This window comes from Dendrobates tinctorius, unplaced genomic scaffold, assembly GCF_039654945.1.
Source record: "Dendrobates tinctorius isolate UK_male_01 unplaced genomic scaffold, ASM3965494v1 ptg000205l, whole genome shotgun sequence".
NCBI lineage: Eukaryota > Metazoa > Chordata > Amphibia > Anura > Dendrobatidae > Dendrobates > Dendrobates tinctorius.
The window spans coordinates 1377397-1388682 of NW_027361872.1; the positions used below are offsets into that span (position 1 = coordinate 1377397).

At 48.4% G+C, this 11286-nt stretch overlaps 1 protein-coding gene across 3 annotated transcripts; it reads right to left on the minus strand.

The window, feature by feature from the left end:
• Positions 1-1504: 1504 nt before the first annotated feature.
• On the minus strand, positions 1505-11247 carry MCFD2 (multiple coagulation factor deficiency 2, ER cargo receptor complex subunit). 3 transcript variants are annotated; one of them, XM_073554001.1, is made up of 4 exons: positions 11105-11247; positions 6763-6927; positions 6176-6335; positions 1505-1654 (listed from the first exon to the last, which is right to left on the minus strand). In XM_073554001.1, the coding sequence occupies exons 1-4, from the start codon at positions 11176-11178 to the stop codon at positions 1523-1525; spliced, it is 531 nt and encodes a 176-aa protein (XP_073410102.1). In that variant the 5' UTR covers positions 11179-11247; the 3' UTR covers positions 1505-1522. The 3 variants fall into 3 exon arrangements, with proteins under 3 accessions (XP_073410102.1, XP_073410103.1, XP_073410104.1); XM_073554002.1 differs by having other exon boundaries at positions 11047-11213; XM_073554003.1 differs by having other exon boundaries at positions 11043-11213.
• Between the last annotated feature and the right edge of the window lie 39 nt (positions 11248-11286).

The window sequence follows — 11286 nt, forward strand, 5'->3', positions numbered from 1 at the left end:
TCTTCCGTGAAATCCAGATTTGTGCAGTTCCCAACGAACAGTTTTCGTGGAAACTGGGTTCTGTAGGTGTTCATTGAGCTCAGCAGTGATTTTCGGAGCCGTGGTCTTGCGATCCTCTCTCACAATTCGCTTTCGAGTCCGACGGTCTCTCTCAGTCAACTTCGACTTTCGGCCGGACCTGGGCTTTGCTGTGGACATTTTTCCTTCTCTTTCAAACGCAGTCATTACTTTGGAGACAGAACATCTTGACACGCCAAGCATTCGGGCACTTTCTGTTACACTAGCGCCTGCCATACAAGCACCAACAATTTGGCCTCTTTGAAAATCCGAGAGGTCTGCCATTGGTATCAGGTTTTCATCAATGTTCTTACAATTCTGCAAAACAAACAGTTAATTTACATACAAATATCACATAACACAAATAATCAACTACAAATCATTACCATATGTCATTTTTTGCATGTTTATAACATGTTCGAAGATTATGATGCCAAAACGTTAGGTGTTTCCATTATTTTGTCCAACCCCTGTATTTTTATTCAGCTCCTTTAATTAAACCTAAAAGTCTAAACTTCAATTGTATCTCAGTTGTTTCATTTTAAACAAAAAACTGTGGCCTGCAGAGCTGAAATCACAAAGATTCGGTCACTGGCCAAATGTTTCTGGACCTAACTGTAAGAAGAACGTTAACAAAAGAAAACTGATTTTTAAGATATATTACAAGGTTATATTTATATTTTCATATAATACTTTACAGCTTTAGGCTGCAATTTATGCATTAAATGTCTTAGGGTCCCCCATACACGTTAAAGTCAACCAAACCCGGCGATATCATATGACAGCCTAATATGTATGGGAGCCTCTCAACTCTCCCCTTATTGGGGCAGAAGGATCTGGCCTGTTTGGATTTCTTGGATCCATTAGTTCAGCGCTAAGATAAACTGGGGACGGGGGAGTTTGGTAACAGCTATCTACTAAAAAACACAGGAGTGCTCAGCCGAGCAGGGCGTTCCTGTGTATGGTGGGGTTGGAGAAATCAGCTGTCTCATGTGTATGGGGGCTTTTTTCTCAATTACTTGCTTCAAGCCTTGTAGTTACAGGAGTACTATATGATGAATTTTTTTTGTGCCTCCACGACAACATTTCTTGCCATGTCCTCCTGAAGCATAGAAGACACCAGATCTAAAAGCAGCAAATCCTACCTGTTCTTTCATGTTTTTGCCCTTGCTAGATTAGGACTGATCACTCAGAGGCTGTCTCTATCAAATGATCTCTGATTGAAACAGGAATAGAATAAATAGATATATATTTTAAAACACATTAAAGGGGCATTTAGACAGGCAGACAGATTCATCTCCTCATCCACCTTTTATATTCTGGGACCAATGACAGCAGGAAATCATGACTGTGATCCCACAACAAGACACAGACAGCTGCGCGGTGCAGAGAGTAACATCCCAGAGAGAGACACTGTACGGAATGGTCACATTTAGGCAAGATAATATTCATTGGTAAAAAGTCTTTATTGCATCGATTTAGCAAATTCTGCATAATCAATGAATCCATCATTATTCATATCGTCATCTCGGAGAACGTCATCTATCATGGCTATCAGTTCTGGCTCGGATATTGTCTGGGTGTTGTCACCATTTCCCTGAAAAGAAAAAAAAAAAAACACACAGTTTGGATTAGCTTACCTATTACTTTTTCAGATGGTGGATTACTTAAAGTGGTTCTCCAAAATTAGACAAACAGATCTTCTTTTATCCAAAAACAGTGTGACATCTGTCTACAAAGCTCGGCCTCATTCATGTCTATGGAGTGGAGTTGCAATACTACACACCATTTGTAGACAGCTGTAAAGCTGAATTTGGACAAATCCTGGACTATCCCATTAAGTAAATTCCATAGGAATTGACATACTCAGGTTATACATCTATTTCATACTGAAATTGAAACTTTGCTCCATTCATCTACAGAGGGTTGTTTCTACAGTCTATGCAACCTTTACAAACCTGATCAGATCAATGGGACAGATTTCAGTAATGCAAATTTCTGCAAGGCCTATCACATGGGGAAGTATAGTTATACAAGCACTCACAGCTAACAATGTATCCTCTAAACCCCCCTAAATATGTCTACAATGTAGGATAGGTGCACAAAAAATAATCAGCGGTCATCGTTTTCCTATTTCCACTGCCGCTATGGTCTTCTTCTGGGCCATGTCATCGCTCCTCATCTTTGCCGGATCACACAGAGACTTCTGTGTGGGGTGATGTGTTGTGAGCTCATCTGTTCATTCACCTTTTGTGTCCCAGGATCTCCCTCTTCTGGTGAAGGAAGGTAGTGAGGCTGATTTGGATGAAAGAAACCAAACACCTGATCAGGTGGATTGTGACTGGGTAACAGGAACTTCAGACTGGATATAAGGCAGCCGACGCCCTTCTGAGTGGCTGGTGATTTCTCTGCTGGATTCTTGGAGACCAGTCTGATTCCTGCTTCCCAAAGATAAGTTTTTGCTCTGCTATTGAACTTATTAGTTTTGGTTTTGTTTACCTTGTTTTGGAGTTCAGCCATCCCCGGCTGGGGGTGTGCTGGATTCTTATTCCTTGATCAGTGTTCTCTTTTGCTCGCCTTCAGAATATTCTGAGTGCTGATATAGGGTTTGAAGTCTAGTGACTTCAGGGTCCTTTTTGCTTATCAGTTGTGTTGGTAATATTTTTAGCAGGGTTTTCTCAGATTGCAGACAGCAGCTTTTCTGTCCTGTCCTTTTTAGTTAGCTTGGGCCCCATCGTTTGCTCATCCTATCTTTCTATCTGTGTTAGTGTTTTCATCTTGCTTCACCGTCATATGTTGGGGGCTGCCTATTGCTTTGGGGTCTGCTCTGGGGCAGTCAGTTTTTCCCTTTTCTCTCTTTAGGCTTATTTAGATCTCCGGCTGTGACGAGGTGTCTAGGATCACCGTAGGTACACTCCACGGCTACTGCTAGTTGTGTGATAAGATTAGGGGTCTGCAATCCACTAGTTTCCAACCTCTCTGATTTTCTGGGCTGAGCTTGCATTTTTGTTTTTTCCTCTTCGGTGACTCAATCATAACAGTGATGCTACTTCCACCAATGAAGGCCTATGGGACCTCACAATGAAAGCCACTTCTGGCCCAGACATAAACCCCTAAAATGATCCGCGGAGTCCCAGTTGAAGTCATGTGACTTAGAAGAGGACCTGAGTGATTCTGGAAACCAGGCAAGATGGCAATCAGTGAGTACTGTAATGCACCTACACTATATTATGTATACAATTACAAGGGATTAAGGAATAATAAGTTTGCTGATCTGTCACCAAGTCAAAAGTGACTAGTATTTTCTCTTTTTTATTTCTGCTGCTCCCTTGAATTTTTCAATATTTTTTTTTTAATACACTATACCGACCCAGAGATAGGAACCTTTTTATTTGTTTCTACTTTTTAAGGTCTTTACTAAACGGGCGAAGCTCACATGGTTGTTCTACCATACAAATTAGCACTAAATACATTCCTCAGCATTGAAATTGCAGCACAAAGAAGTCAAAGAATTGTGGAAATGACATGATGGACAGATATGATAATGACCTGCACAGGATAAAAAAAAAATGGAAATAACATTTCAAAGCATCTCGATTTATTCAGTATTGGAGTAAAAGCGTTACATGAAGAAATCCCCGCATCTACAACCTTAGCTGCTATCAACAAGGTTATTAATGATTGTCTGAGGAAGGTTCTGCTTTGCTGAATGCACTTGGAAAATCATCAAGATCCGCTGCAGGCAGCTCCCTAGCAATAACCAACCAATGATTTCATAGATGTGCGACACTGCTGGCTATGGTGGCACATTTAGCCCACACAGGCTGCTTACAATAGTCATGTCGAAAAAAAGCTCCTAGGACTCTTTCACGTTCTCTTGTGAAGACCTTTTCATGATGTTGCCAAAATGGTTTCCAAGTCAATCTACGATTAACACTGTGTCCAAGCAAAAATGCGCAATTCATTGCTGAAGAGGATAGACCTCCATTCCAGTAGTTGGACGTGCCCAATTTTGTGCAAACATCTTCCAATAGTTTGTGTAGACATGTTTGACACCTTTGTAAGTGACGTCTGATTTCACTTACAGTGCAAAAGAGATCAACTTTGGAACCAGTAGAACGGCTATTACTACAAAGTGTCCCGAGAGGAGTTTTACAACCCGATAACGCGGGGTTGCATGTTTCTCGAGATACTGTGAGCAACCTGTGTGGCCTAAACCACACCATGGCTGCAGCGTCTCCAGACTTGGTCTCCCATAGAGCACATTTAGATTGTCATTGGTCGGAAATTAAAAAGAAGCTGCCAGCAGTGGATTTAATGATAACCTCACTGACAGCAATCGAGTTGTGGAAGTTTGGGTATTTCTACAAAGCCATCCACAACCTGTCTCCTCCATACATCTGTAACCTGTTCACCCTTCTGTATAACATGGTGCCTTCAGACTGGACTGCATTTTTATGGTGATAGGTTAATTTTAAGTCCGTAAATACTGCACCGCCCACGGTTTTAGTAAACCAAACATAAAATCACCTAATAAAGTATATTACCTAAAGTGGTACTGGTTAGACAGTCGATGACGCTTGGAGAAAATAAGCAAGGGGTTTCTTCACCAAATACATTTCTCATCTATCCATAGGTAATAGGTAATACATGTCTGATCACTGGGGTTCACATCACCAATACACATACAATTACCAGAAAGTCCCAGTAACCCAAGAGAAACAAAAAAACTTGTCATAAACAAGCACAATGCCACTGAAGACCCTCCACAATACCAAAACAATGCTGCCTGATGTCCTTATCCTCTTCTTTGAGGTGCTAGGCTCAGTGGATGTCTGCAGAGACTTGGGATAGAGTTCCATTACCAAGGTACCAGAATATCACATGGGCGCAAATGATCCAGACAAAAGAACTGTATTATGTCCACAGAGACATACAAGTTATAATGTGTTTTCATAAGATTTAAGGGGCCTTTACACATAGCGATATCGCTAAAGCGTCACCGATTTTGTGACGCAGCAGCGATATCGCTATGTGTGATGCTTACCTCCGACCGGCTCCCCTGCTGTCTGTCGCTGATCGCGCGAGATCGTCCAGTTCCATTTCTCGTCGGGCGCTTCCTGCTGGGCTTCCTGCTGGCGCCGACGAGCGACACGTGGACGCGGGCGGGAGGACGTCAGGATCGCCACGTCTGAAAGGTAAGTAACGACTGCTGCTACGTCGCTACATCGCTGTGAGATCTGCCTGTGTGGCAGCACACTAGCGACCATTTAGCAATGCACCAGTGATCCTGACCGGGTCGTATCGTTGTCGGGGTCGCTGGTGCATCGCTAAATGTAAAGGGACCTTTAGTTTTACAACAACAGCTCGCGTCGGGGCACAATGGGCTCCTTTATCATGCGAAGCTTAGACATATACATCTCTTGAGCTTGACAGGAGCCCATAGGGCTTCAAAATGCGTTGAACTTGTGAAGCAAAACTTTATCCAAAGAGTTATAGGGCACTGTGAACACTCCACAATAAGATGTCCTGGTGCCTTGGTAATGGAAAGTCTGTTCCAAGTTCATGAATGGGTCCTCAAGACGTCAGGACTGAATTAAGTGGCATAGTCTTAGTCATATTTAACAACTTCATTCCATGAAGCAGTTTTCTCCAAAATGTGAGAGTAAAACTGCGTAAAATGTCGCAAAATTTTTGAGCAACTCATAGTTGTGTCAAAATGTTGACCCTTTTGGAGATTTTTATGCCAGTCCTGGCCAGCTTCAACAAAAAGTGGACATAGCTTTGCTCCAAAGGACCATGGCTGGGCACAGGCAGCTAATTCATCAATGGTAGTGCATTGACCATATATCGCCCAGAGAGGATCTCACCATGGACAACACGACCAATGTATTAAGGGAACATGTTCATCCATATGGACGACAGATTAGGGTTCCACAATGGGATCTCCTGCTAATCTGGGGTGTCCTTGGCCTGAAGATGTAGACAACCTGTACAAATTACTGGTTTAGTACATGGCCCTATTTGGGGCTCCATGTCTGTCATATAGTAAGAGCACCAGGTGAGGAGGTGCTGGACACAAAACCGTATTCTGCACATTTATACTTTGATCACAGACCTCCCTGTGGACGTGAGAAATGGCAGTCGCCAGCTCGAGGCCGTCTAACAGATTGTTGCCATCATAGTCATGCATCTTGAAGTAATGAAGCTGCAGCTCCTGAGGGGACATTTCTGCCTCCGGCTTCTGCACAACTCCTTCTAGGTGTTCCATTATGTGGCTGCGGAAAAAAGGAAAAAAACAAATATTAATGGTACAACCAAAATACATAGAACCCGATTGACCCATGTCCAATTCTAGCTCAAAGCCTCCATTGTCAATTGATCGGTATCTGCATCTACAGCCGTGAGACAGTTCCCAGAGATTTACACATCACTTTACCATCAGCCCACGTCTGTGTGTTATTACTGTGGGCCCTGTCACGCTTGTTCACCACTGCTCTTTTCAATTTTTGGGGGGGAAAAACAAGAGATTGCCGTGGTTGTCCTTGGCCATCTCTGTAAGGCCCATAGATTAGAATGGTAGTGTGCAATCATGGCCACCACTGCACTGACATGGGGTTCAGCATTGGGACCCTCACACATTGATCACCTAAAGTGATAAACATTTGCTATTGGCCAACCCCTTTAAGGCTATACGTTACTTACTCTTTATTATGTACCACATTCTTGTCAAAACGACTGCCAGCGTGCGCCTCCTCTTCCACTTTCGAATGTGCATGGTCTTCTGCTACAGAGGACAATATTAATACTGCAGATACCAGGGAACAGAAAAGATGGGATGTGTGGGTCTTGTGGTGCGCCATTGTATTCCTAAGGGACAAACAGAGAATAAAGAAAGAGGACACTGAAGCGACAGTAATCCCTACGGCCTAAAGATGTCATCAAGAATGCTCCAATTCACCATCGGCAAGAAGAGGTCTCAAAAAACCATGTGCTGTCTTACTTTTACTATTATTCCCCCTAATTTTTTTTTTTTACGACTCTTATTCGAACATCTCTCAGATTCGTCATTTAGGTAACGTACAGGAGGAACGTTGGGGACATTGCTCGCACTCTTTGAGTTGGACAATGGCCAATTTCTAGCACCAATACTTTGTCAAGTTTACTTTGTTCTAAAGTATGAACTGTTTGCTAAAGGATTCTGTGCGCTGTATGTAATTGCTTTGCAAATAAGTAAAGTTGCACTAGAGAATAGGGATTTTCTTATTCCGCTCTGAACGGGTTGTGGGAGAACCAACTGGACAGATCTAACCAGTGGCGATGATGTTTTGGGTCATAGTAAAACTTGTGCTCTCCCGATGGGTAATGTGCGCAGTGGAATTACTTTTCTCATAGAGGTGAGAGTTTTCCTGCAAAAAAAATAAAAAATACATGGCCACCTACTGTGCAGAGATTTACCGCATGGTTATATTCACTTGAATGACACTATTTTAAGCAAAGGAGCATAAAAGCCATCCCACCGCAACAAAGTGTACCCCATCAGGATGGACCCTAACTCATGTAGTTCACCTCGCTGAGTGACAGCAGGCCTCAATAAAGATGGGGGCAGAGCAGGACCCAGACCTAAATTTTTTGCACCGGCCCACGCAAAGCTATAAGAGAGAAGATGCACAGCCCAAAAAGGGGGAGCTTAGTTTTTTGCAAATTGAACATACAGGGGTGTGGCTCCCCCTTTTGGGCTTGCCATCGTGTCTATATAGATTTCCATGGGCAGATGCAAAACTGTCAGGTCTGGGTCCTGCTCTGGTCTGGGAGGGGCAGGGAGCTGACGGCACAGGTAAATGAAGGAGCAGGGAGCTGACGGCACAGGTGAATGGAGGGGAAGGGAGCTGACGCCACAGGTGAATGGTGGAGCAGGGAGCTGACAGCACAGGTGAACGGTGGAGCAGGGAGCTGACGGCACAGGTGAATGGAGGGCCAGGGAGCTGACGGCACAGGAGAATGGTGGAGCAGGGCGCTGACGGCACAGGAGAATGGTGGAGCAGGGCGCTGACGGCACAGGAGAATGGTGGAGCAGGGCGCTGACGGCACAGGAGAATGGAGGAGCAGGGAGCTGACGGCACAGGTGAATGGAGGGCCAGGGAGCTGACGGCACAGGAGAATGGTGGAGCAGGGAGCTGACGCCACAGGTGAATGGTGGAGCAGGGAGCTGACGGCACAGGTGAATGGAGGGGCAAGGAGCTGACGACACAGGTGAATGGAGGGGCAGGGAGCTGACGGCACAGGTGAATGGAGGAGCAGGGAGCTGACGCCACAGGTGAATGGTGGAGCAGGGAGCTGACGGCACAGGTGAATGGAGGGGCAAGGAGCTGACGACACAGGTGAATGGAGGGGCAGGGAACTGACGGCACAGGTGAATGGAGGAGCAGGGAGCTGACGGCACAGGTGAATGGAGGGCCAAGGAGCTGACGGCACAGGAGAATGGTGGAGCAGGGAGCTGACGCCACAGGTGAATGGTGGAGCAGGGAGCTGACGCCACAGGTGAATGGTGGAGCAGGGAGCTGACGCCACAGGTGAATGGTGGAGCAGGGAGCTGACGCCACAGGTGAACGGTGGAGCAGGGAGCTGACACCACAGGTGAACGGTGGAGCAGGGAGCTGACGCCACAGGTGAACGGTGGGGCAGGGAGCTGACGCCACAGGTGAACGGTGGGGCAGGGAGCTGACGCCACAGGTGAACGGTGGGGCAGGGAGCTGACGCCACAGGTGAACGGTGGGGCAGGGAGCTGACGCCACAGGTGAACGGTGGGGCAGGGAGCTGACGGCACAGGTGAATGGAGCGGAAGGGAGCTGACGGCACAGGTGAATGGAGGGCCAGGGAGCTGACGGCACAGGAGAATGGTGGAGCAGGGAGCTGACAGCACCTGCTCACCACCTGTGGCGTCAGCTCCTCCGGTGAATGGAGGAGCAGGGAGCTGACGGCACAGGTGAATGGAGGGCCAGGGAGCTGACGGCACAGGAGAATGGTGGAGCAGGGAGCTGACAGCACCTGCTCACCACCTGTGGCGTCAGCTCCTCCGGTGAATGGAGGAGCAGGGAGCTGACGGCACAGGTGAATGGAGGGCCAAGGAGCTGACGGCACAGGAGAATGGTGGAGCAGGGCGCTGACGGCACAGGAGAATGGAGGAGCAGGGAGATGACAGCACCTGCTCACCACCTGTGGCGTCAGCTCCTCCGGTGAATGGAGGAGCAGGGAGCTGACGGCACAGGAGAATGGTGGAGCAGGGCGCTGACGGCACAGGAGAATGGTGGAGCAGGGAGCTGACGCCACAGGTGAACGGTGGAGCAGGGAGCTGACGCCACAGGTGAACGGTGGAGCAGGGAGCTGACGCCACAGGTGAACGGTGGAGCAGGGAGCTGACGCCACAGGTGAACGGTGGGGCAGGGAGCTGACGCCACAGGTGAACGGTGGGGCAGGGAGCTGACGCCACAGGTGAACGGTGGGGCAGGGAGCTGACGCCACAGGTGAACGGTGGGGCAGGGAGCTGACGGCACAGGTGAATGGAGCGGAAGGGAGCTGACGGCACAGGTGAATGGAGGGCCAGGGAGCTGACGGCACAGGAGAATGGTGGAGCAGGGAGCTGACAGCACCTGCTCACCACCTGTGGCGTCAGCTCCTCCGGTGAATGGAGGAGCAGGGAGCTGACGGCACAGGTGAATGGAGGGCCAGGGAGCTGACGGCACAGGAGAATGGTGGAGCAGGGAGCTGACAGCACCTGCTCACCACCTGTGGCGTCAGCTCCTCCGGTGAATGGAGGAGCAGGGAGCTGACGGCACAGGTGAATGGAGGGCCAAGGAGCTGACGGCACAGGAGAATGGTGGAGCAGGGCGCTGACGGCACAGGAGAATGGAGGAGCAGGGAGATGACAGCACCTGCTCACCACCTGTGGCGTCAGCTCCTCCGGTGAATGGAGGAGCAGGGAGCTGACGGCACAGGAGAATGGTGGAGCAGGGCGCTGACGGCACAGGAGAATGGTGGAGCAGGGAGCTGACGGCACAGGTGAATGGTGGAGCAGGGAGCTGACGCCACAGGTGAATGGTGGAGCAGGGAGCTGACGCAACAGGTGAATGGTGGAGCAGGAAGCTGACGCCACAGGTGAATGGTGGGGCAGGGAGCTGACGCCACAGGTGAATGGTGGGGCAGGGAGCTGACGCCACAGGTGAATGGTGGGGCAGGGAGCTGACGCCACAGGTGAATGGTGGGGCAGGGAGCTGACGCCACAGGTGAATGGTGGGGCAGGGAGCTGACGCCACAGGTGAATGGTGGGGCAGGGAGCTGACGGCACAGGTGAATGGTGGAGCTGACGGCACAGGAGAATGGTGGAGTCATTGTTACAGATTGGAAACCTCCCCGCTGGTACATATCTGCAGCCGCTAATTAGATGTGGTAAGTTCTCGGCCACACCCGTGACACGCAGCGAGTTCTTCCATCACTAGGAGCCTGGACATCAGCATTTCTACCCCACACGGTTTTACTACATAAGATATTACGGTTCCCAGCAATGAAGATGCATAAAGAAGAACGCGCCATGTTCCAACAGGTGCCTGACGTCATTTATCCTGGAGGTGCCGCTTCTGGGGAGTATATGGTCCCTTTCAGCACATTATACAGTTCCCGCGGCCCGGTAACACCCGCGTATAGGGGCTGTCTGTGCCGCCATACAGCGTCCACAGCACGCACCACTATCTGATCACGTAGGGAGGTATTTTTTTATGATGATGTGAATAAATAAATACACAACTGTACACGTGACCTCCATAATGGTACATTCCTCTGACTATATATCTGTGTGCACCGGGTCAAGTTCTGGGCTGAACCTCAGCAGCCAATGAGCAGCTGCCACTTAGTTACTAGGTAAAGGCCACACAAATGATGCCCCCACACTGCTATGTACGGTGAGTGCATACACTCACGTAGTGACGCACCTACCGGACACAGCACAGCTCGGTACAGCGCTCAGCCTTATATAGGACCGATCTCCTCTCACCCCTCGGTACCGCTGACTACAGCCTCAGCCAGTAACTCTCCAGGCAGTACTATCTGCGCTCCGAGTGCACACATGGGCTGTACAGCGGACGCTATTGATTTATCGGCGCTCTGCTGCTCTGGCCTGGCTTGGGATCTTTAGGGCATGCGCAGTAGCAGATTGTGTTAATCCTCTTGATCAGC

Bases quoted from the DNA above. Each gene is read 5' to 3' on its own strand.
- MCFD2 (XM_073554001.1), bottom strand. From the start codon at position 11,178: ATGTGTGCACTCGGAGCGCAGATAGTACTGCCTGGAGAGTTACTGGCT. The intron at 6,928-11,104 runs GTGAGAGGAGAT...TTTGTCCCTTAG, and splicing joins GTAGTCAGCGGTACCGAGGG to GAATACAATGGCGCACCACA. The intron at 6,336-6,762 runs GTAAGTAACGTA...TTTTTTCCGCAG, and splicing joins AATGTGGTACATAATAAAGA to CCACATAATGGAACACCTAG.